Source organism: Cololabis saira, chromosome 9 (assembly GCF_033807715.1).
Source record: "Cololabis saira isolate AMF1-May2022 chromosome 9, fColSai1.1, whole genome shotgun sequence".
In the NCBI taxonomy this organism is placed as follows: Eukaryota; Metazoa; Chordata; class Actinopteri; order Beloniformes; family Belonidae; genus Cololabis; species Cololabis saira.
Genome location: NC_084595.1, coordinates 41113538 through 41140333, shown reverse-complemented (window position 1 = coordinate 41140333; position 26796 = coordinate 41113538). Strand labels below are relative to the sequence as shown.

At 41.5% G+C, this 26796-nt stretch overlaps 3 protein-coding genes across 3 annotated transcripts; all 3 read right to left on the bottom strand.

Moving 5' to 3' along the window:
• Nucleotides 1-1385: 1385 nt before the first annotated feature.
• LOC133451299 (tripartite motif-containing protein 16-like) lies at nucleotides 1386-3130 on the bottom strand. Its single transcript, XM_061730267.1, has 4 exons — nucleotides 3021-3130; nucleotides 1757-2972; nucleotides 1523-1639; nucleotides 1386-1409 (listed from the first exon to the last, which is right to left on the bottom strand). Exons 1-4 carry the CDS (start codon nucleotides 3128-3130, stop codon nucleotides 1386-1388), a joined length of 1467 nt encoding a protein of 488 aa, XP_061586251.1.
• An 8786-nt stretch (nucleotides 3131-11916) lies between these two features.
• LOC133451298 (tripartite motif-containing protein 16-like) lies at nucleotides 11917-13581 on the bottom strand. Its single transcript, XM_061730266.1, has 2 exons — nucleotides 13472-13581; nucleotides 11917-13423 (listed from the first exon to the last, which is right to left on the bottom strand). The coding sequence occupies exons 1-2, from the start codon at nucleotides 13579-13581 to the stop codon at nucleotides 11917-11919; spliced, it is 1617 nt and encodes a 538-aa protein (XP_061586250.1).
• Nucleotides 13582-18584: 5003 nt separating this feature from the next.
• Nucleotides 18585-20363, bottom strand: LOC133451296 (tripartite motif-containing protein 16-like). The gene has a single exon (XM_061730265.1). It carries the CDS (start codon nucleotides 20316-20318, stop codon nucleotides 18585-18587), a length of 1734 nt encoding a protein of 577 aa, XP_061586249.1. The 5' UTR covers nucleotides 20319-20363.
• Nucleotides 20364-26796: the final 6433 nt, after the last annotated feature.

Genomic DNA, 26796 nt, shown 5'->3' with positions numbered 1-26796 from the left:
AAGCAGCTCGTCATCGTCGCAGGAGGCTATACTTTCAGCATCAATATTCACTCTGTACAAACATCAAAACTTCCTGCACAACTCAGTCTTGCTGCTATCAGAAACCCTCAGATGACTCTGCTGTGGGGAGATGTGTCAGTGGAGAACAGGAGGCTGAGTGCAAAGGACTGGTGGAATACTTTATAGAATACTATTTCCTTCATGGCAGAAGAGCTGGAGATGGTGGAGGACGACAGAGACCCATGTGCTCACCTGGACAAATGACTGGAGTTACAATGTGATGCTGAGGCTCTTTAGAAAAGGGTATTTTGTACATTTTACATCTTGAAGACGTTTGTATCCCTCGATATTTACAGCAAGATGTTGCATATATTCTATAGGTCTGTGGTGGAGAGTACAGTTTTACTTGCAGCAGCATCAGAGCCAGTAGGTGACACACAAAGGTCAGGTATGTCTTGGGAACTGCTTTAGAATAACCTTGTGTGACTGGTGTGTTTACTAAACCCTGTAAAATACCAATGTGGATTTTTGTTTTGTTTGACCACCAGTGAGGACAGACGAGCGGTGTCAGGTTTCAGCCTCAGTGAAATAAATGTTATTAATCATCTCCAGTGACTTATTATTGAAATAACAAAACAATAATGATCATTTTCTCCTCTTAATAATATTATTATTTTTATTATTAGTAGTAGTATTAGTATTATTGGTAAAAGAGTCCAGGAAAATAGGTATATTTGTCTGCAATTAAGTGTTTTTAGTGAATAACAAACATAAATACAGTATATTCAGAAAACAGTTTTACATGCAAACTTTACTAGTTAATTTCATATTTGTGAGCACATATGAGTAAAAATCATGAAACAACCACAAACAAAAAGGTTTTACTTTTGAGAAAAAACTTTTATTCATTATGTAAGGCGTCAATTTGTTTACACATGAACGTGCATCATCTTCTTGATAATTCTTGTTACTTTATTTCATTTACATCTGATCTCAATCATCAGCAGCGTAAAATAAACTAATATATCACCATGATGATTTCAGTGTAACACAGTACTCTAGACTTCCACATCCATCCAGGTTTGAACAACAGCACAACAGATCATCTGTGTCGAGTGTGTGTGTGTGTGTTTACATTTATATCTGTGAAGCACTTTGTGTTACACAAATTGTATGAAAAGATTGAGTTTTAAATGTTAAAGGAGGCTTTAAAGATGCAGTGATGGAGAAACAACATACAAATATATTTAGAAATATTCAAAAGTCTTATGTAGCAGAGAGAAATTTAAAGAGAGTCTAACGGGAGCCAATGAAGAGCTGAATTTAAGTTAGGAACTCAAACCAGCAGATTAAAAATGTATGAACAAACAGCATTGATCTCTCCATCATTGTTGACTTGATGCATCAGTCTGAGAGGAGTAAAGACGCAACACAACGATGAACTCGGCAAGAGATTGGACACTTATGTGGGTTTATAAAACCTTGCAGTGTTGCCAATTGGGAACCAGAGACGTATCCCAACATGAAGTGGTTTTGTGAAAGTGGTCTGGACTCTGTGGAGAAGCGTCATGGTCTCAGAGACGCTGTAGAACGACAGAATACCTGCTCTGTGATCCAGGTACACTCCCACTCTGGAGGACTGAGAATCAGAGACGGCGGTTTTGAGTTTGTTATGCCAAAATTCGTTACTTTGATTGTTACAAAATAAAGCCCAAGACGTGGTATTTTGTCCAAATTCAGTGGTTGGTGTGTTGACATCCTTGTATGTGACTGCTACATAACCTCCTAGTCCTCCCCACTCCACTTCCCAGTAACAACGTCCAGTCAGACTCTCCTCACTCAGGATCTGACACAGTATGGAAGATCTCTCCGGGTGACTAGGATAACGCTGTGAACCTTTCATTATCGTTGCTTTCCTGTTTCCCTCAGATAACGCCAGCTGGTTGTGTGCTGTGTTTCTATCCAGCGTGATTTCACGTGAATATCTTAAGAAGTCAGCTCTGGTTCTTGGCTCTGGTGGCTGTGACAGTAAAACATCTGCCTCAGTCACTCTCAGTGAGATGTCAGTCCATTTCTTTCCCAGAATGTCCTGTAGTTCCTCTCTGGTCTCTGACACAGCAGCTTGTACATCCTCAAAGTACTTCAGAGGGCGTCTATTGATGCCGGATGAGTGTGTGGACTCACTGAGTGGCAGCAGTGAAGTGTAGCCGTGCAGAAACTGGTTATGATCTTGTGTGCGTGAAAGCTGCTCCATGTCGGTGTCTTTCTTCTTCAGGTCAGTGATCTCCTGCTGCAGCTTCTCTTGAACTTCTTTCACCCGACTCACTTCAGTTTCCTGTTGGGATCTGACCTTCTGCTTCACATCAGAGCTTCTCTTCTGGATGAGAAGCACCAGCTCCCTGAAGATCTTCTCACTGTCCTCCACTGTTTTATCAGCAGAACGATTGATGTTCCCGACCTCTCGCTGCAGCAGCTTCACCTCCTCCTCCAGGTCCTGTACCTTCGTCTGGATCTTTTGTCGAGTCATCCCCATCTCCCTCTGTTTCTCTGCCCTTTCTGTTTTAGCTGAGACTACGTCATGGCCTTTATGCTCATCCACGGTGCAGACATAACAGACGCTCTGCTGATCGGTGCGGCAGAACATCTTCATCACCTCGTCGTGGAGAGAGCACAAGTTCTCCTGTAAAGTCTTGGCGGGCTCCACAAGCTGGTGTTTCTTTAACTGTGCCACACTGTAATGGCTTTGGAGGTGTTTCTCACAGTAAGAGACCAGACACACCAAACAGGACTTTATGGCTTTCAGTTTCCTTCCAGTGCAAACATCACAGGCAACATCTTCAGGTCCTGCATAGGAGCAGTCAGCGGGAGCCGCTTGGAGTCCTGTCGTCCTCAGCTGCTCCACCAAAACTGCTAACATGACATTTTTCACCAGGAGAGGCTTCGGTGTGAAGGTCTGCCTACAGTCAGGGCAGCTGTGGGTCTTCTTGTGCTCGTTTTCATCCCAGAAGTTTCCAATACACTTCATGCAGTAACTGTGTCCACAGGGAATAGCCACCGGATCCTTCAGTAGATCCAGACAGATTGAACAAGTCAAAGTTTCTTGGTCCGGCTGAGCTCCTTTCTGCGCCATTTCTCCTGTCAGAGGCAGAGAGTGAGTGTGTGAGTTTAAGTTTCTTTTTCCTGGAGGTAGAACCATGTGACCGTGCAGTGAGTGGAGCCAATCAGCTCTCAGTCTCCACCCACAGACTGCAGCTCTGAGAGGGATGGAACGAGGAAGTCTGCGGAGAGGACGGAGCTACGTCTGAGCTCAGGAAGAAGTGGGGGGTTAATGCAACAACAAAGCTCATCTACCATTTCAGCACTCCCATAAATCATGTCTGGTCATGTAAAAGTAGTCTGTTGCTTTACTTGACACGTAGCTGCAAACTTTCATGCAAGTGTTTCAGATTTTTCACACTGAGGCTGGTTTGGTTCACACTTGAGCCATTTCTATTTAGATGGATTTTAGATCCATGCACTAAAAAGGAATAAAGTCTTTTTGAAGCATTATGGATTTTTATTTCCAAGTCTTTTTAAAAGCAGGACATGAAACTGTCGGATAATAGATGTTTTTCTTCAATAACAAGTGACGTAGAACCTGAAAAACAACATACTTCCAACTGTCAAAAACCTTTATTTAGGATTAATCATTAACTATTATTATGAGATAAGCTACTTATATATACGTTTAACGTTCAACATTTTGTCTAAACTGTCCCTCCTTGGAGATTTTTGGTCTCGGTCAAAATTGAGCCATTTCCATTTAAATTCTAACAGAATGTAAGAGTTGAAGAGAATCAGATGTTCACGTGTCTAAATATAGCAAAGTCAACCAACAACATACTTTATTTTCTTTTTACAAAAAAGTGTACAATTGTATGACCTTGATAGAAATAAAAGTATCTTCAATTGGATCATTGTGATTTATTTTGTATCAGTAATGTAGACTGTGAAAACCATGGACAGAATTTTCTCCTTAAGAGAAAAGTGTCATGCTGGCTCATCCCACACCTCCACGGTCAGCATGGCCAGCCCTCTGATCACCGTCCTGACACTACAACTCCCAGCATGCCTCAGTTCCCCTCATGGACTGCACCTTTGCCCTCATCACCTTCATCCGTTCCCCCTTGTGTCGTTCCTGCTGCACAAACCCAGCTCATGCTGGAGTCCTGGTTGCTCCAACTTCCTGTGAGTTTCATCTACACCTGTGTCTCTGCGTCTCACCGCACAGTGTCATTGTTATTAAACCGTACTTTAGTCACGTCTGCACTTGTGTCCACCTGCTGCTTGGAAACCTGACAAAAACAACATTTTCATCACTAATATCAGAGAAAAAAATACTGTTTTTATTTGACACACTCAGGCATTGACAGAAGGAAAATGCAGGCACATTATGGATATTTATCATGGAGCACAATCAAGACATTAAAGAAAGAAATTATTTCTTTGTTCAAACAAACCAGATAGCACTGCCCCCGACATGATTCATGAAATGTACGTAAGCAGACAAGCTTTTCTTTACTTTAATATATATATTTATTTTGGAATGAGGTTGCTGTAGATCCAACACAAGTCTCTGACTGTTAAAGGTTGTTGGAGCAAACCATGTTTGACTTTTGAATCAACACGTGTGTTTCGGGTTAAGCACGTCACTAATGGGTTAATAAATGCACAAGAAGCGATGTTGTCATTCTCTGAGGAATTACAATCTTCAATCTTTGTTAGCGTTGATATCTTCTTAGTTTCCACACACTGATTTGGAACATTAACAGAACATTCACGTAGATGGAAATGTCCAACATCTATGTCCGAGCCAGTCCATGTTCAGAAAAATAAAATGAAGGGTTGAGGTTGGAAACTGAACATGCGTTTTATGATGCAGTAAGTTTAATGACTTTACAGTTCATTGTGTAAAGATACAGTGGATGATACTGCGACCCCACAGGAGCTGTAGCACTCGTGAGATGGTGTAGAGGAACTTCCAGGAAGGAGGAGTCAGACCAGATGAAAGCTTTGCACAAAACTAACAAACTAAACACTGATTAGTGGGTGTAGTTCAGCATAATCCGGAGCATCTTGGTCGTCTGCCTGACTTCACATCATTCCCGGACTGACAGCCAAACACCTGGATTTTTTCAGACCCAGGGTTCTGAAATCTGCGTGGCTCAACTATGCAAGTGTAGCAGGACAGTCCTCGGTCCTGTGACGTCACTTCTAGTGGGCAGTGACGGTATAAAAGGGGGGTTTCAATACCTGTCTTTCTCTTGCTCCCGGGGGCCGGGCTTCGTTGCCACTTGACGTCCGTCACTTCAGCCCCTGGGTGTGGAGGCTCGTTTGGGTGATTGCTGCATGCTGCTTCTTCACAGGTGCAATTAACGTGGAAAGTGTCAAAGCTCACGTCACCCTGTCCCTGTGTTGAATGCTGGCTGCATGCTGCTCACCGCTTGTACCTTTCTGTACGCCGCTTACTGCTGGTGAGCTTCCCCCCCCCCCCCCCGCGTCATCCTCTTTGGCATTGTACACGCAGCAACCTGTGTGTTTGTTTACAGGTTGCGCACATGCTGCGCTGACCTCTTTCCATGCCGTAATGGCCAGGAATGCCTGATTGGTAGGTGTTCAGTGACAATGGCTTTCTCTGCCAGCCACTTGTAGTTTCTTATGTTATGTTTTTATTATTGTAGGTTAAAGATGTCAATGTAGCCACCGCTAAACCCCTGCTGCTTTGCCTTGTGGAGCTGCTTTGCCTTGCTGGAGCTACCGTGTCGCTTGGAGCTCCGTGACGTCAGACGCCATTTTGCTGCTGTGTGACAGCTTGCGTCTGTTGCTTGTGGAGCTACTGTGTCGCTTCGGGGCTCCGTGACGTTCAGCCAAGTTTTATAGTGTCTGTGTGTGCGTGTGTATGTGTGAGAGAGAACAGTGTGGGACTTGGTTTATTGGTTGTTTTGTGTGTCTGTTGGTCCTGTTTTTGTATTTTATTTCATTTAGGAACTTGTTGGTTTAGTTTCCGTTATTTATATTTCTTTTGAGGTATCTGTGATTTTGTATATTGGTGGCCAATAAGTGATTGTTGAGCCTAATTACGTTTAATTTAAGTCTATTCATTTCATTTTGTGTTAATTTGTTCCCTAACTGTCCTCTGGTTTCCCCCCTCTCAGGTGCTGAGCCAACGGTGGTGGATTGGTGTCCGGTGGTGGTGCCCCTGCCTTTTTTTGTGTGCTGTGTTTAAGTTTTTCACATTATTTTATTGCACGTGTGGTGTTTTAAGTATCCCCTCTTAGTTGACCCATCCACACCAGAAAGTCTCAGCCCTGAGTGGTCCCCTTTTTAAAATCCCTCCCCTAGTGAATGATTTCATTTAAAGTGATCATTTTTAACAAAAACTTTCGAATAATAAAAACAAACCTATTTTTGTATAAATTGAAGCACCGTCTCTGCCTCACTTTGTGACAAACCTGAGTGCCTTTTCTCCTCAAATAGTGTACTTTGAATTCCCTGGGTGAAATTCCCAGGGTGGCGTTGTTTGGCAACAGTAAAAATCCTCTTAATATAACTTTGACCAAAACTACCTCTTCGTGCCGCCACACAAGTTTCTCCAAGGCCTCTTCAACCTTGTGTGGCCCGATCGTCAACACTTTGTTAAGGGCGCACGTGAAATTTCGATTGACTGATACACCAGAGACTGACTGTTATGAAAATATAATTTTATTATTTTAGTTTCAATAAAATCAGTATCTTTTGTAATACTTTACCCGGAGGTCAATAAAAATGGAGTCACACTTCGACAATATTTTTGGGGCAGGGATGAAGGGATTTTCGCGCTTGACAGGGCTGAGGCCCACCAGCAGGGGGAGGCAAGCCACCAAGGGATGAAGCCAGAGTCCGAACAATAGCATGCGAACACGCGTGTCTGCAAACCAAAGTAAATTAAATAAACCAAAAACTGAGCATACGTGGAATGCACACACACAGAAGTAGGACACCACCACCGAAAGGGTTGGCTGCCACCCTGCCGTGAAACGCTCAGCACCTGAAAAGCAAAGAAACAAAAAAAGGGGTTTAAGGAGGAAAACAAAACAAGTACACAAACATATGAAACCAATATAAACAGCTCAAAAGTAATGGGAGGGGACAAAACCAAAGATTGACCACTGTGGTTGCTGACCACGCACAATATATCAGTTACACAAGGTAACAAGGGCGACAAAACCCAAGTTACCCCAAAAGGAGCATCCCCCACACCACACTCCAGACACACACACACTAACTAGTCTCACAACCACTCACTCGCACACCCTCTCTCACACGCACATAATTGCTAAAACTAAGCTTATTAAAATGCTTTGATGCTTGGTGGTCTTGCAGACTCTTCACACGGGCGACAGCTCCGGTCTAACCAGGACACTGCTTGGTAAGTTCAGGTTGACAAGAACGGCAGCGGGACCAAACCGGCAACCCCTAAAATACATACAAACACACTTAATTGATGCTACAAATAACTGCCGAAAGTAAGATTCGTTAAGAGAGCACATACCAGGTGATGCCATGCGTCTTAATTAATCCTAGTGAGGCTCGCCCAATTCCACAAGTCGCCTGATTAACAGACGCTCGGAGCGAGCCCCAAAACTCACAGAATGCGCGCTGCGCAGACTGGAAGGAAACTGGACGCCAGAACGTGCTGAAAAAGCGATCAGGTGCAGGTCGGCAGTGAATTAAAAGTAGAAAAGGCGCCATCACAGCATGCTGAAAACATAGACTACGTACCAGTTGCAATTAAGCATGGAATCTTGCTGCAAGATCCGCTTCTGACACGAGCCGGCCGAAGCCACGGCCACAGGTGGATGAGAGGAACGAGACAGGAAACCGACCGGTGTCGGTGCTTTTTTTTCCCACCTGCTTTTTTTTCCCGGCTCCCCGTACGTGATGACGTTTCGTCTTGTGATTGGCTTTTGACCGTACGTGATGACGTTCCGTCTTGTGAAAACTGATGATTAATAAATGTAATAAAGCAAATCGATAATTTAAAATGTCTATTAAGATCAAAATATGCAAAAGATTGTTTACCCTATACTGTATACAGTAGGCTATTATTGTTCTCAGCTCACTGATGAATCTCCAATTGTCTAATGAAAATAGTCCCTAATAAATATTTTAACTCTAATATTTTTTTTAGCCTATGTCAGTAAGATCACTGATAATTCTGATAATTCCTTGTATATGTTTCTTCTCCCTTTTACCTCCACTATGATCTGCTGCTTCTGACTAAAATACCATCGCGGGGAAAAAATGCACACTTCCGGGGAAAATATTGCAGCCCGATACAATCCAAGTATGGGTAACTGCAGGCAGGGAGGGGGGGCGTGGTGCAGGGAAGGGGGCGTGGTGCGAGGGGAGGGGGGGCGTGCTGAGAACTGCAGTGGGTGTGCTGCGATCCAAGCCAATCAGTGGGTTTACAATGACATCTCAATTTTGTATTATATTTATCTAATTTATTATAACTATTTCCATTAGATAATTGCGGATTCATCCAAGTATGTGTTTATCTATAATATATAGGCTACTGCTAAATGCCTAAATTGTAAATTGTGTATATATATATATATATATATATATATATATATATATATATATATATATATTTAGACGTTTAATTCAGAGCGATTTAGGCCTACTAAGCAAGAACAAAAAATACATCAGATATGCTAAGTAGTATAACAGTGTCAAATATTAATTATACGTAAGGGTTAGTGTATCACGAAGATCTGTAATGATACTAAGCATATAGTAAATAGTGCTGTGCCTATATAAAAGATAAAAGTTTACGTGAACTGTGTGTGTGTGTGTGTGTGTGTGTGTGTGTGTGTGTGTGTGTGTGTGTGTGTGTGTGTGTGTGTGTGTGTGTGTGTGTGTGTGTGTGTGTGTGTGTGTATTTGCCTACCATCACATATTCATGCATTATTAATAGTTCCATGCATTTTTAGTGGTGGTGTATATACATGGTTATTAAAAATGAGCTAAAGATAAAAGATAAAAGATAAAAGAAAAAGACAAAGATAAAAGAATAAAATGATAAACGGTCGGGAAATATATGTTATATGGGCGGGGGCGAAGAGTCGCGCTTTGTTTCCGGGTTCCCCATCACCTCCCCTTAAATAGGCCAGCGACGCACGCCATTGGTCGAGGCTTCTCACTCACAAATAAGCACTTATTCAGTGCGTCTTACCACAATCTTTCCCAGAGACAGGAGAATCAGAATCAGAATCAGGTTTGTTGGCCAAGTCAGGTCAAACAAGACGGGGAATTTGACTCGGTTATTTTCACTCACTGTACAGTAAATAGATAAATGACAGCTCTTATTAACATATACATTTTTTTTTTAAAGTGAAAGGTGCAGCAGTATGAGTTAGACATGGTTATTGAAAGGTGCATTGTTACAGCATATGATTGTGGTTATTATTATTATTGCACAGTGATTGATTACTCTGAGACTCTATGAGTGTTGAGAGTTCATCAGAGAAGGTTCCAGTGTCCTTCATGTACCAAAAAACATCTCATCCATCTGCCATCAGTGACGGTAAAGTCTTTTCCCTAAGAGTCCATATCATTAAAGTTCTAGAGAGACTATCTTTGGCTCCCCTTTGGAAGCAAACAACCATCTCTCAGGACCTATCCAACTTTGCTTACTGTGTGCTAACTGGGGTTAAAGATACCACTATAATGCTTCAGTAGGCCCACTCTCATCTGGATGACAGATAAAGCACTGAAAAATCATGTTCCTTCATTTCTTTACTGCATGTAACACATTCTCACTCGTAGTACTATGTGACAAACTCCAGGAAACACAGGTGGATGCCTCCACGATCACCTAGGTTATCATATAGGGCTGGGCGATATATCGAGATTTTAATATATATCGATATATTTTCAAACGCGATATGGTACGAGACAATATCGTTTATATAGATTTAAATTTTTTTTTTTTTTATGATTTTGATATAGCTTAATTTGTGACAAATTGACTTGAAGTTATTATTTGCACAACTGTCAACCTCAGTGGAAAAGTCTGCCTGTTACTGTCTACATTGTATTAATTACACAGTGTATTTTAATTTAATTGTTATGCAGGAAAGGGATATTTGTTTTATTTTATTCAAGAAGCATTTTTATTCTATATATATGCAGGCAGTTTATTTTTATTTCATTTCTTTTATACATGTTGATATTGTGCAGACCTCTGTTAATAAAGGAACCTGTGTGACATTTGGCACGAGGCTTTGTATTAAAACTGACTGTTTTTTTAAGGGTTTGCCTCAGAAAAAAATGAAGCTAACAGAGATGCTATGCTATAATGCTTTGGGGGAAACCCCAATTATGGCACAGGAAAAATATCGATAAATATCGAGTATCGCCATTCAGCTAGAAAATATTGAGATATGACTTTTGGTCCATATCACCCAGCCCTATTATCATATATCTGATAAAGAGACTACTTTTTGTGAGGTTTTAAGCAGCTCGTCATCGTCGCAGGAGGATATACTTTCAGCATCAATATTCACTCTGTACAAACATCAAAACTTCCTGCACAACTCAGTCTTGCTGCTATCAGAAACCCTCAGATGACTCTGCTGTGGGGAGATGTGTCAGTGGAGAACAGGAGGCTGAGTGCAAAGGACTGGTGGAATACTTTATAGAATACTATTTCCTTCATGGCAGAAGAGCTGGAGATGGTGGAGGACGACAGAGACCCATGTGCTCACCTGGACAACAGACTGGAGTTACAATGTGATGCTGAGGCTCTTTAGAAAAGGGTATTTTGTACATTTTACATCTTGAAGACGTTTGTATCCCTCGATATTTACAGCAAGATGTTGCATATATTCTATAGGTCTGTGGTGGAGAGTACAGTTTTACTTGCAGCAGCATCAGAGCCAGTAGGAGACACACAAAGGTCAGGTATGTCTTGGGAACTGCTTTAGAATAACCTTGTGTGACTGGTGTGTTTACTAAACCCTGTAAAATACCAATGTGGATTTTTAGATGCTGTACCTCCTTCCACCAGTAGGGGGCTCTGTTTGACCACCAGTGAGGACAGACGAGCGGTGTCAGGTTTCAGCCTCAGTTAAATAAATGTTATTAATCATCTCCAGTGACTTATTATTGAAATAACAAAACAATAATGATCATTTTCTCCTCTTAATAATATTATTATTTTTATTATTAGTAGTAGTATTAGTATTATTGGTAAATGAGTCCAGGAAAATTGGTATATTTGACTGCAATTAAGTGTTTTTAGTGAATAACAAACATAAATACAGTATATAAAAAAAAACAGTTTTACATGCATACTTTACTAATTAATTGCATATTTGTGAGCAAATATAACTAAAAATTATGAAACAACCACAAAAAAAAAGGTTTTACTTTTGAGAAAAAACTTTATTCATTATGTAGGGTGTCAATTTGTTTACACATTAACGTGCATCATCTTATTTATAATTCTTGTTCCTTTATTTCGTTTACAACAGCACAACAGATCATCTGTGGTCGAGTATGTGTGCATGTGTTTACATTTAAATCTGTGAAGCACTTTGTGTTACATAAATTGTATGAAAAGATTGAGTTTTAAATGTTAAAGGAGGCTTTAAAGATGCAGTGATGAAGAAACAACATACAAATATATTTAGAAATATTCAGAAGTCTTATGTAGCAGAGAGAAATTTATAGAGAATGAAGAGCTAAATTTAAGTTAGGAACTCAAACCAGCAGTATAAAAATGTATGAACAAACAGCATTGATCTCTCAATCATTGTTGACTTGATGCATCAGTCTGAGAGGAGTAAAGACGCAACACAACGATGAACTCAGCAAGAGATTGGACACTCATGTGGGTTTATAAAATCTTGCAGTGTTTCCAAATGCAAAATAAAGACGTATCCCAACATGAAGTGGTTTTGTGAAAGTGGTCTGGACTCTGTGGAGAAGCGTCATGGTCTCAGAGACGCTGTAGAACGACAGAATACCTGCTCTGTGATCCAGGTAGACTCCCACTCTGGAGGACTGAGAATCAGAGACGGGGGTTTTGAGTTTGTTATGCCAAAATTGGTTACTTTGATTGTCACAAAATAAAGCCCAAGATGTGTTATTTTGTCCAAATTCAGTGGCTGGTGTGTTGACATCCTTGTATGTGACTGCTACTAAACCTCCTTTTCCTCCCCACTCCACTTCCCAGTAACAACGTCCAGTCAGACTCTCCTCACTCAGGATCTGAAACGGTACAGAAGATCTCTCCGGGTGACTAGGATAACCCTGTGAACCTGTCAATGTTGCTTTCCTGTTTCCCTCAGATAACTCCAGCTGGTTGTGTGCCGTGTTTCTATCCAGCGTGATTTCACGTGAATATCTTAAGAAGTCAGCTCTGGTTCTTGGCTCTGGTGGCTGTGACAGTAAAACATCTGCCTCAGTCACTCTCAGTGAGATGTCAGTCCATTTCTTTCCCAGAATGTCATGTAGTTCCTCTCTGGTCTCTGACACAGCAGCTTGTACATCCTCAAAGTACTTCAGAGGGCGTCTATCGATGCTGGATGAGTGTGTGGACTCACTGGGTGGCAGCAGTGAAGTGTAGCCGTGTAGAAACTGGTTATGATCTTGTGTGCGTGAAAGCTGCTCCATGTCGGTGTCTTTCTTCTTCAGGTCAGTGATCTCCTGCTGCAGCTTCTCTTGAAGTTCTTTCACCCGACTCACTTCAGTTTCCTGTTGGGATCTGACCTTCTGCTTCACATCAGAGCTTCTCTTCTGGATGAGAAGCACCAGCTCCCTGAAGATCTTCTCACTGTCCTCCACTGTTTTATCAGCAGAACGATTGATGTTCCCCACCTCTCGCTGCAGCAGCTTCACCTCCTCCTCCAGGTCCTGTACCTTCGTCTGGATCTTTTGTCGAGTCATCCCCATCTCCCTCTGTTTCTCTGCCCTTTCTGTTTTAGCTGAGACTACGTCATGGCCTTTATGCTCATCCACGGTGCAGACGTAACAGACGCTCTGCTGATCGGTGCGGCAGAACATCTTCATCACCTCGTCGTGGAGAGAGCACAAGTTCTCCTGTAAAGTCTTGGCGGGCTCCACAAGCTGGTGTTTCTTTAACTGTGCCGCACTGTAATGTTGTTGCAGGTGTTTCTCACAGTAAGAGACCAGACACACCAAACAGGACTTTATGGCTTTCAGTTTCCTACCAGTGCAAACATCACAGGCAACATCTTCAGGTCCTGCATAGGAGCAGTCAGCAGGAGCCGCTTGGAGTCCTGTCTTCCTCAGCTGCTCCACCAAAACTGCTAACATGACATTTTTCCCCAGGAGAGGCTTCGGTGTGAAGGTCTGCCTACAGTCAGGGCAGCTGTGGGTCTTCTTGTGCTCCTTTTCATCCCAGAAGTTTCCAATACACTTCATGCAGTAACTGTGTCCACAGGGAATAGTCACCGGATCCTTCAGTAGATCCAGACAGATTGAACAAGTCAAAGTTTCTTGGTCCGGCTGAGCTCCTTTCTGCGCCATTTCACCTGTCAGAGGCAGAGAGTGAGTGTGTGAGTTTAAGTTTCTTTTTCCTGGAGGTAGAACCATGTGACCGTGCAGTGAGTGGAGCCAATCAGCTCTCAGTCTCCACCTACAGACTGCAGCTCTGAGAGGGATGGAACGAGGAAGTCTGCGGAGAGGACGGAGCTACGTCTGAGCTCAGGAAGAAGTGGGGGGTTATTGCAACAACAAAGCTCATCTACCATTTCACCTCTCCCATAAATCATATCTGGTAATTTAAAAGTAGTCTGTTGCTTTACTTGGCACGTAGCTGCAAACTTTCATGCAAGTGTTTCAGATTTTTCACACTGAAGCTGTTTTGGGTCAAGTTTGAGCCATTTCTATTTAGATGGATTTTAGATCCATGCACTAAAAAGGAATAAAGTCTTTTTGAAGCATTACGGATTTTTATTTTCAAGTCTTTTTAAAAGCAGGACATGAAACTGTGGGATAATAGATGTTTTTCTTCAATAACAAGTGAAGTAGAACCTAAAAAACAACATACTTCCCAACTGTCAAAAACCTTTTATTTAGGATTAATCATTAACTATTATTATGAGATAAGCTATTTATGTGTACGTCTAAGGTTCAACATTTTGTCTAAACTGTCCCTCCTGAGAGATTTTTGGTCTGGGTCAAAATTGAGTCATTTCTATTTAGATGGATTTTAGATCCATGCACTAAAATGGAATAAAGTCTTTTTGAAACATTATGGATTTTTATTTTCAAGTGTTTTTAAAAGCAGGACATGAAATTTGGAGATAATAGACGTTAGAAATTATGTAGAACCTGAAAAACAACATACTCAACTGTCTAAAACCTTTATTTAAGATTAATAATTAACTATTATTGTGAGATAAGCTTCTTATGTATGTGTCTAAAGTTCAACATTTTGTCTAAACTGTCCCTCCTGGGAGATTTTTGGTCTGGGTCAAAATTTAGCCATTTCTATTTAAATTCCAACAAGAGTTAAAGAGAATCAGATGTTCACGTGTCTAAGTATAGTAAAGTCAACCAAAAACATACTTTATTTTCTTTTTTCAAAAAAGTGTACAATTTTATGACCAAGGTAGAAATAAAAGTATCTTCAATTGGATCATTGTGATTTATTTTCTATCAGTAATGTAGACTGTGAAAACCATGGACAGAATTGTCTCCTTAAGAGAAAAGTGTCATGCTGGCTCCTCCCACACCTCCACGGTCAGCATGGCCAGCCCTCTGATCACCGTCCTGACACTACAACTCCCAGCATGCCTCACTTCCCCTCATGGACTGCACCTTTGCCCTCATCACCTTCATCCGTTCCCCCTTGTGTCGTTCCTGCTGCACAAACCCAGCTCATGCTGGAGTCCTGGTTGCTCCAACTTCCTGTGAGTTTCATCTACACCTGTGTCTCTGCGTCTCACCGCACAGTGTCATTGTTATTAAACCGTACTTTAGTCACGTCTGCACTTGTGTCCACCTGCTGCTTGGAAACCTGACAAAAACAACATTTTCATCACTAATATCAGAGAAAAATACTGTTTTTATTTGACACACTCAGGCATTGACAGAAGGAAAATGCAGGCACATTATGGATATTTATCATGGAGCACAATCAAGACATTAAAGAAAGAAATGATTTCTTTGTTCAAACAAATCAGATAGAACTGCCCCCGACATGATTCATGAAATGTACGTAAGCAGACAAGCTTTTCTTTACTTTAATATATATATTTATTTTGGAACGAGGTTGCTGCAGATCAAACACAAGTCTCTGACTGTTAAAGGTTGTTGGAGCAAACCATGTTTGACTTTTGAATCAACACGTATGTTTCGGGTTAAGCACGTCATTAATGGGTTAATAAATGCACAAGAAGCGATGTTGTCATTCTCTGAGGAATTACAATCTTCAATCTTTGTTAGCCTTGATATCTTCTTAGTTTCCACACACTGATTTGGAACATTAACAGAACATTCATGTAGACGGAAATGTCCAACATCTATGTCCGAGCCAGTCGATGTTCAGAAAAATAAAATGAAGGGTTGAGGCTGGAAACTGAACATGCGTTTTATGATGCAGTAAGTTTAATGACTTTACAGTTCATTGTGTAAAGATACAGTGGATGATACTGCGACCCAACAGGAGCTGTAGCACTCGTGAGATGGTGTAGAGGAACTTCCAGGAAGGAGGAGTCAGACCAGATGAAAGCTTTGCACAAAACTAACAAACTAAACACTGATTAGTGGGTGTAGTTCAGCATAATCCGGAGCATCTTGGTCGTCTGCCTGACTTCACATCATTCCTGGACTGACAGCCAAACACCTGGATTTTTTCAGACCCAGGGTTCTGAAATCTGCGTGGCTCAACTATGCAAGTTTCTCCAAGGCCTCTTCAACCTTGTTTCCCAGAGACAGGAGAATCAGAATCAGAATCAGGTTTATTGGCCAAGTCAGATCAAACAAGACGGGGAATTTGACTCGGTTATTTTCACTCACTGTACAGTAAATAGATAAATGACAGCTCTTAGTAACATATATACATTTTTTTTTAAAGTGAAAGGTGCAGCAGTATGAGGTAGACATGGTTATTGAAAGGTGCATTGTTACAGCATATGATTGTGGTTATTATTATTATTGCACAGTGATTGATTACTCTGAGACTCTATGAGTGTTGAGAGTTCATCAGAGAAGGTTCCAGTGTCCATCATGTACCAAAAAACATCTCATCCATCTGCCATCAGTGACGGTAAAGTCTTTTCCCTAAGAGTCCATATCATTAAAGTTCTAGAGAGACTATCTTTGTCTCCCCTTTGGAAGCAAACAACCATCTCTCAGGACCTATCCAACTTTGCTTACTGTGTGCTAACTGGGGTTAAAGATACCACTATAATGCTTCAGTAGGCCCACTCTCATCTGGATGACAGATAAAGCACTGAAAAATCATGTTCCTTGATTTCTTTACTGCATGTAACACATTCTCACTCGTAGTACTATGTGACAAACTCCAGGAAACACAGGTGGATGCCTCCACGATCACCTACATTATCCTATAGGGCTGGGCGATATATCGAGATTTTAATATATATCGATATATTTTCAAACGCGATATGGTACGAGACAATATTGTTTATATAGATTTACATTTTTTTTTTTTTTATGATTTTGATATAGCTTAATTTGTGACAAATTGACTTGAAATTGTTATTTGCACAACTGTCAACCTCAGTGGAAAAGTCTGCCTGTTACTGTCTACATTGTATTAATTGCACAGTGTATTTTAATTTAATTGTTATGCAGGAAAGGGATATTTGTTTTATTTTATTCAAGAAGCATTTTTATTCTATATATGCAGGCAGTTTATTTTTATTTCATTTGTTTTATACATTTTGATATTGTGCAGACCTCTGTTAATAAAGGAACTTGTGTGACATTTGGCACGAGGCTTTGTATTAAAACTGACTGTTTTTTTAAGGGTTTGCCTCAGAAAAAAATTAAGCTAACAGAGATGCTATGCTATAATGCTTTGGGGGAAACCCCAATTATGGCACAGAAAAAATATCGATATATATCGAGTATCGCCATTCAGCTAGAAAATATTGAGATGTGAATTTTGGTCCATATCGCCCAGCCCTATTATCATATATCTGATAAAGAGACTACTTTTTGTGAGGTTTTAAGCAGCTCGTCATCGTCGCAGGAGGCTATACTTTCAGCATCAATATTCACTCTGTACAAACATCAAAACTTCCTGCACAACTCAGTCTTGCCGCTATCAGAAACCCTCAGATGACTCTGCTGTGGGGAGATGTGTCAGTGGAGAACAGGAGGCTGAGCGCAAAGGACTGGTGGAATACTTTATAGAATACTATTTCCTTCATGGCAGAAGAGCTGGAGATGGTGGAGGACGACAGAGACCCATGTGCTCACCTGGACAACAGACTGGAGTTACAATGTGATGCTGAGGCTCTTTAGAAAAGGGTATTTTGTAGATTTTACATCTTGAAGACGTTTGTATCCCTCGATATTTACAGCAAGATGTTGCATATATTCTATAGGTCTGTGGTGGAGAGTACAGTTTTACTTGCAGCAGCATCAGAGCCAGTAGGTGACACACAAAGGTCAGGTATGTCTTGGGAACTGCTTTAGAATAACCTTGTGTGACTGGTGTGTTTACTAAACCCTGTAAAATACCAATGTGGATTTTTAGATGCTGTACCTCCTTCCACCAGTAGGGGGCTCTGTTTGACCACCAGTGAGGACAGACGAGCGGTGTCAGGTTTCAGCCTCAGTGAAATAAATGTTATTAATCATCTCCAGTGACTTATTATTCAAAAAACTAATTAATAATGATAATTTTCTCCCCTTAATAATATTATTATTTTTAGTATTAGTAGTAGTATTAGTATTATTGGTAAATGAGTCCAGGAAAATAGGTATATTTGTCTGCATAAATACAGTATATTAAGAAAACAGTTTTACATGCATACTTTACTAGTGAATTGCATATTTGTGAGCACATATGACTAAAAATTATGAAACAACCACAAAACAAAAGGTTTTACTTTTGAGAAAGATTTTTATTTATTCATTATTAAGGTGTCAATTTGTTTACACATTAATGTGCATCATCTTCTTGATAATTCTTGTTCCTTTATTTCGTTTTCAACAGCACAACAGATCATCTGTGTCGAGTATGTGTGTGTGTGTGTTTACATTTATATCTGTGAAGCACTTTGTGTTACACAAATTGTAAAGATGCAGTGATGGAGAAACAAAATACAAATATATTTAGAAATATTCAAAGGTCTTATGTAGCAGAGAGAAATTTAAAGAGAGTCTAACGGGAGCCAATGAAGAGCTGAATTTAAGTTAGGAACTCAAACCAGCAAATTAAAAATGTATGAACAAACGGCATTGATCTCTCCATCATTGTTGACTTGATGCATCAGTCTGAGAGGAGTAAAGACGCAACACAACGATGAACTCAGCAAGAGATTGGACACTTATGTGGGTTTATAAAACCTTGCAGTGTCTCCCCATGTGAACCGGAGATGTATCCCAACATGAAGTGGTTGTGTGAAAGTGGTCTGGACTCTGTGGAGAAGCGTCATGGTCTCAGAGACGCTGTAGAACGACAGAATACCTGCTCTGTGATCCAGGTAGACTCCCACTCTGGAGGACTGAGAATCAGAGACGCGGGTTTTGAGTTTGTTATGCCAAAATTTGTTACTTTGATTTTCACAAAATAAAGCCCAAGATGTGTTATTTAGTCCAAATTGAGTGGCTGGTGTGTTGACATCCTTGTATGTGACTGCTACTAAACCTCCTTTTCCTCCCCACTCCACTTCCCAGTAACAACGTCCAGTCAGACTCTCCTCACTCAGGATCTGAAACCCTACAGAAGATCTCTCCGGGTGACTAGGATAAAACTGTGAACCTGTCGTTAATGTTGCTTTCCTGTTTCCCTCAGATAACGCCAGCTGGTTGTGTGCTGTGTTTCTATCCAGCGTGATTTCACGTGAATATCTTAAGAAGTCAGCTCTGGTTCTTGGCTCTGGTGGCTGTGACAGTAAAACATCTGCCTCAGTCACTCTCAGTGAGATGTCAGTCCATTTCTTTCCCAGAATGTCCTGTAGTTCCTCTCTGGTCTCTGACACAGCAGCTTGTACATCCTCAAAGTACTTCAGAGGGCGTCTATCGATGCCGGATGAGTGTGTGGACTCACTGAGTGGCAGCAGTGAAGTGTAGCCGTGTAGAAACTGGTTATGATCTTGTGTGCGTGAAAGCTGCTCCATGTCGGTGTCTTTCTTCTTCAGGTCAGTGATCTCCTGCTGCAGCTTCTCTTGAACTTCTTTCACCTGACTCACTTCAGTTTCCTGTTGGGATCTGACCTTCTGCTTCACATCAGAGCTTCTCTTCTGGATGAGAAGCACCAGCTCCCTGAAGATCTTCTCACTGTCCTCCACTGTTTTATCAGCAGAACGATTGATGTTCCCCACCTCTCGCTGCAGCAGCTTCACCTCCTCCTCCAGGTCCTGTACCTTCGTCTGGATCTTTTGTCGAGTCATCCCCATCTCCCTCTGTTTCTCTGCCCTTTCTGTTTTAGCTGAGACTACGTCATGGCCTTTATGCTCATCCACGGTGCAGACATAACAGACGCTCTGCTGATCGGTGCGGCAGAACATCTTCATCACCTCGTCGTGGAGAGAGCACAAGTTCTCCTGTAAAGTCTTGGCGGGCTCCACAAGCTGGTGTTTCTTGAACTGTGCCACACTGTAATGGCGTTGCAGGTGTTCCTCACAGTAAGAGACCAGACACACCAAACAGGACTTTATGGCTTTCAGTTTCCTACCAGTGCAAACATCACAGGCAACATCTTCAGGTCCTGCATAGGAGCAGTCAGCAGGAGCCGCTTGGAGTCCTGTCGTCCTCAGCTGCTCCACCAAAACTGCTAACATGACATTTTTCACCAGGGGAGGCTTCGGTGTGAAGGTCTGCCTACAGTCAGGGCAGCTGTGGGTCTTCTTGTGCTCCTTTTCATCCCAGAAGTTTCCAATACACTTCATGCAGTAACTGTGTCCACAGGGAATAGTCACCGGATCCTTCAGTAGATCCAGACAGATTGAACAAGTGAAAGTTTCTTGGTCCACCTGAGCTCCTTTCTGCGCCATTTCACCTGTCAGAGGCAGAGAGTGAGTGTGTGAGTTTAACTTTCTTTTTCCTGGAGGTAGAACCATGTGACCGTGCAGTGAGTGGAGCCAATCAGCTCTCAGTCTCCACCCACAGACTGCAGCTCTGAGAGGGATGGAACGAGGAAGTCTGCGGAGAGGATGGAGCTACGTCTGAGCTCAGGAAGAAGTGGGGGGTTATTGCAACAATAAAGCTCATCTACCATTTCACCACTCCCATAAATCATGTCTGGTAATGTAAAAGTAGTCTGTTGCTTTACTTGGCACGTAGCTGCAAACTTGGGGATAATAGATGTTTTTCTTCAATAACAAGTGACGTAGAACCTGAAAAACAACACACTTCCAACTGTCCAAAACCTTTATTTAGGATTAATCATTAACTATTATTATGAGATAAGCTACTTATGTATGTATGTATTATGTATCTAAAGTTCAACATTTTGTCTAAACTGTCCCTCCTTGGAGATTTTTGGTCTGGGTCAAAATTGAGCCATTTCCATTTAAATTCTAAACAAGAGCTGAAGAGAATCAGATGTTCATGTTTCTAAATATAGCAAAGTCAACCAACAACATACTTTATTTTCTTTTTTCAAAAAATTGTAAAATTTTATGACCTAGATAGAAATAAAAGAATCTTCAATTGGATCATGTTGATTTATTTTTTATCAGTAATGTAGACTGTGAAAACCAAGTGGGGGGTTATTGCAACAACAAAGCTCATCTACCATTTCACCACTCTCATAAATCACGTCTGGTAATGTAAAAGTAGTCTGTTGCTTTACTTGGCACGTAGCTGCAAACTTTCATGCAAGTGTTTCAGATTTTTGGGTCAAATTTGAGCCATTTTTATTTAGATGGATTTTAGATCCATGCACTAAAAAGGAATAAAGTATTTTTGAAGCATTATGGATTTTTATTTCCAAGTGTTTTTAAAAGCAGGACATGAAACTGTGGGATAATAGATGTTAGAAATTATGTAGAACCTGAAAAACAACATACTTCCAACTGTCTAAAACCTTTATTTAGGATTAATCATTAACTATTATTATAAGATAAGCTACTTATATATAGGTCTAAAGATCAACATTTTGTCTAAACCTTCCTGAGAGATTGAGCCATTTCCATTTAAATTCTAACAAGAGTTGAAGAGAATCTCAGATATTCTCGTGTCTAAATATAGCAAAGTCAACCAACAACATACTTTTTTTAGTTTTAAAAAAAAAAGTCTACAATATTTCTGGCCATGATAGAAATAAAAGTATCTTCAATTGGATCATTTTGATTTATTTTTTGTCAGTAATGTAGACTGTGAAAACCATGGACAGAATTGTCTCCTTAAGAGAAAAGTGTCATGCTGGCTCCTCCCACACCTCCACAGTCAGCATGGCCAGCCCTCTGATCACCGTCCTGACACTACAACTCCCAGCATGCCTCACTTCCCCTCATGGACTGCACCTTTGCCCTCATCACCTTCATCCGTTCCCCCTTGTGTCGTTCCTGCTGCACAAACCCAGCTCATGCTGGAGTCCTGGTTGCTCCAACTTCCTGTGAGTTTCATCTACACCTGTGTCTCTGCGTCTCACCGCACAGTGTCATTGTTATTAAACCGTACTTTAGTCACGTCTGCACTTGTGTCCACCTGCTGCTTGGAAACCTGACAAAAACAACATTTTCATCACTAATATCAGAGAAAAAATACTGTTTTTATTTGACACACTCAGGCATTGACAGAAGGAAAATGCAGGCACATTATGGATATTTATCATGGAGCACAATCAAGACTGTAGCAGACCTTGGATTTGAAGAAAGGTAGAGAGTCTCGACTGATGTGTAAGGTTTGTTTATTGAAGTCGCATCCAGAATCATGCCGACAGAGTCCTTACGACACCGTGAAAACTATATAGAAAAAAGGATAAACAATTCATAAAACTAGTTTCCACAGCGCGTATAGAAAACTCATGAATGAAACAGTTATTCATTTAATAATACAATGTTAAAAACATACACAACTAGATGGAATTGTCAAAGGAAACAACCAGAAAACAAAAACAAATATCGTACCTCGCTGCGCTCTCCAAGGAATGCGAAATAACAAACTCCTTTCCTCTCGCACAAACTGAGCAGACCCTGAAAAGGTGATTGTCTGTTCGTCACCATCAACACCAAAAATGTATGGACTGACCGGGACAGAGCCACAGATAACAAAAGGGGCCCAATCCTGTATGAAATGCCCAGGGAAGTTTTAAGGTTCTCCCGGCTGCCATGAAGCCAGCTGATCATCAACAGCTGGAGCCGCCCGCCGGACCTTTTAAATAATGTGGGCGGATTTCCGGTCAATTTACATACAAATCATATTAAATACAATATATACACAAAAGAAATTACAATTTTAAGACACATCCAAAGAATAATCAACTGAAATTATACTCATAATAAATCCAATGTTTATCATAAAGAAAAATGCATCAACTAAACAAATTGACTCAATATGGTCCTTTACACTCCCACCAATCATTCAATCCAAAACCTTTACATATTTATGAATGATTTAAGTCTTCAGGACCATTTAATCCTTAAAACGTGCAAAATAACATGGTTTACTATGCCAAGGGCCAAATGTACATGTCTGCGTATGCATGTTTCGCATGTCATTGTTCACTTTCCAGGAGCAGCACCAATTTTTGAACTGCTCTCTCCATGATGGTGAGCTTTTCTCCTCAACAACCTCACTCATCCTCGCCAGCAGCTCATCCCTCTCTCGAGTGAGCTGTTCAATCTCATCCTCAAGGTGTCGTACCTTGTTAGCTCCCTGTTCGTTCAGGGCTTGATATTGTACAACAAAGTCCTTTGTTTTCTCACCCAGTTCTGTCTCTACGGTGCGAAGCATGTCCCCCGTGTGGTGACACTCAGCTATGACAGTGTTTCGCTCTCCAATCAGTTCCTCACACTGGTTTCTCGAGTCCTGGTTCAGGTTTTGATGCTCCTCGCTGTGCTGGGAGTTTTGGTCTTGGGTTGAACTGGTAAGTGGCTCTACATCTTGATCTTGCCGGTCAAGGTTAATGACCATTACACCTTCAGTAGGAGCACCAGCCTTGGCCATTTGCATCTCATGGATGTTGAACTCCAGCTCCTCCTTTTCCATTTGAAAGTCTTCTTTGGCTCTCTCCAGCTCTGCCTCAAGCTCGCCCTTCACATTACTGATCGGAGTGAGCTCATCCTGCGACATGGTGTTCTGGGCTTGAAGATCATCAAGTGTTGCTGTTACCTTGCTGATCTCTGTTTCTTCTCCTTCGCCAATACTGGGGTCAACTTGACTGGCTCTAGACAGCTCCAGCATTTTGGCAATCCCAGAACCACGGGCAGGTTCCTCATCTTCCTCTTGAACATCCTGCAGGAAGCTTTCTTTGAGGGCAGGCTGCTCAGTCAGCTCCTCGTGGAGCATCAGGAGACGTTCCCTCTTGATCTCACAGTCCTCTTCCAGAGCTCTCATTTCCTCCTCGTGCTGCAGACTCTTCTGAGCCAGCTCCTGGTGTTTGCACTGGGATTCCTCAATGGTGGTTTCTAGGACTTTGATCTTCCTTTGCCTGTCGAGGTGAGGATTTGCGGCTCCTATAATACTCCAACCCAGCTCAGTTTTCTGTGCAAATGGTTCATTCTCACTGCCTCCAACAACTTCAAGGGGAGCTAAGGCTGAAGGACAGTCGTATCCGATCAACAGCCCTACCTCACAATCTTGAAGCGCTGGCAACTCGTTGGCAAGATGTTTGAGATGTGGCCATTGCAATGCTGTGGTCTTTGTTGGAATAGAGGACATATCAACAGGGATAAAGTCACGTGTGTATGCTTGTCGTAGTTGCAAGTGGTTTCCACGATTAAAGCTTCGAACTTGCAAACCACAGACGCTTTGACTTGGTATTACTGTATCTATGGCAGTCATTGTACTGAGTTTTAACTGGAGTGGTCGAGTCATAACATTTAGTTCTTTGGTAAGACTTTCCAAGACAAAGGATGAATCACTCTGCGTATCAAGAAGAGCGTATGTGAGGATTTCCTTCTGAGGTTCTCCATCGAATGACAAGAAGACTGGGACGATACTAGAAGTGGCAGACGCCTTACGGATAAGTCTATGTGACAAGGCTTCATGAACTTCCGTACTTGGTTCTTCTTCTGTGGGAGCATCTTCTGCTGTGTCTCCACTCTGCCCTTCTCCCACCATGTGCAGGCAAGTGGGATGTCGTCGACCACACACTCCACAGATATGTCTAGTTCTACACTCCTTTGCAAAGTGTCCTTTGCGTAAACATCCAAAGCAGAGACGATTTTGATGTATAAATGATCTTTTTTCTCCCATTGACTGAGAGGCAAAGAGGGGGCACTTAGCGATGCCATGCAGCTCTTCCTTACAGACAATGCATGGTAGCCTTGACTTAGAAACAGAGTCAGAAAAATGTTCTGACATCTTGAATGTCTGATTTTTAGCTTGGGCATTAGTGCTAAGGGACTTTACTCCTTTGGGAAATGTATCATCTGATGATCTAGCGCTAAACAAGAAGGGTGAGGCAATAGGATTACAGGCTATGCGAGCCTCCTTCTGCACAAACTCAGCAAAGTGTTCAAAGCTTGGATACTCTTCAGATTTATCAAGCTCTTCCACAGCAATTCTGCTCCATTTGCGCACCACCCAATCTGGTAACTTCTTCAAAAGCTTATGATTTTCTTCGCTGTCATTTAAGATAGACAGCCCTTTAACATGAGGCATGGCCTCTACACAGCCTTTTAGAAAGTCCGAAAAATCTCTGAGAGCAAGGGGGTCGTTTGGACCAATTTTAGGCCATTTCATCAGCTTATCTCGAAAAGCTTTCTGAACAACGAATGGATTGCCGTACCTGTCCTTTAAAACAGACCAGGCACCTTTATAAGCATCTTCAGAGCTCCGATAGAAGAATCCCTCTACAGCCTTACGTGCCTCACCAGCAAGGTAGCTTTTCAGATACAGCATTTTTTCGCTTGCAGGAATAGGTTTAGAGTCAATCAAAGTTGTAAATGACACCTTAAAGTCCACAAATTTCAAAGGATCGCCAGCGAATGTGGTAGGCTCAGGAACAGGGAGGCGATTTAAGGAGAGTGAATTTGCGATTGTTTCAGCAAAGATGGCTACTGTGTCTAGATGACTATTTAAATTCCTAGGAGGAGTCACTCTAACAGGGTCTGGATTGTCAGGCTCATAAGCAGCATCACCTTCAATTTGATTGTATGTTTGAACACGAGCTGCAGCCACTTTAACATCCATTTCGACTTCCATCAGTTTCAGCCTTGTTTTCTCCTCTTGCAATTTCAAGTCAACTTCCGCCTGCCTTTGCTTTAATTGTACCAACAGTTGTGACTCATGGAGTTTCCAATCACTCTCCAGTTTGCTAAGTTTGGCTTGCTGGACTTGTATCTCCAGCATTGCTTTTGCTTGCTCGCATTTAGCTGCAAGATCTGCTTCTGCATCTGCTCGTTTTGAGGCTCTAGAAATGACTGACAAGTTATCTTCCCTTTCATCAATAACAGTCTCTGTGTTAGTTCCGCCAAAGATCGACCCATGATCATCTCGATTTAAAATCATTCTCACTCTTTGCTTCTCAGTTTCAGGGTTAAAGGTGTTTTGATCAAGGCCTCTGTCCAGTCGTCTACTCACGAGGTCAGCAATCTCTGTAGTCAGCGTATTACAAGCATCCATTTTCTGTATAATGTCAGGAGTATGAAGAGAGTTCCGCAGGAGTGGTCCGTGACTTTGGCTTACTCGATCATATCCACCTTGAACTCGTTTGTTTATATCTTCCAAATCCTCCTTGACACAGAATCTCTTTAGCTTTGTCCTGGCTTCTTTAGCCATCTGCTTCCAGGATTCATAAGCCTTTATGAATGCCGTTATGTGCCATTTAGTTCCTGCTTCACGCATTTGTTTACCCTTTTCTGTGAGCTGCCGCTCACGGCCACTGGGGGTCGCTTCTTGTGCGTCATTAGGCTTTTCATTTTGATTTCCCTCCTTTGATGACATCATTTAATATGATTGATCACTTGACTAAATGCAAAAATATGAATGTAGCACAGGTTGCGATTTAAGCATTAAAAAACCCCTACAGAATTGTAGAATTGAATTATCAAAAAAACGCTACCGAATCATGTAGTCTGAGGGGAATTAAGCTCACTATTTAACATTCAATAAATATTTACCATAGACTACGATTTCATCCAAAAATTAACATCGGATTTTACACAAAGTCAACATATCAGTTAACTGCTCATCATTTACATAGACCGTCCATATATTTAAAATAAAGTTTCAATCACAAACATTTGAATATTTTCACGTGGCAACACATTCAAAATATCATCAAGCAATTGTTACATTTGTTTTCTGAAAGTCCATTCCACCCTTTTCAGTCCGTTTGGGAATAATCCTTTTCGGTTCAGTTCGTCGGGTGCGTTTATCAAACACCGTCTCTCACCATGGGTTCGCTGCTCACGCCGTTGACGTATC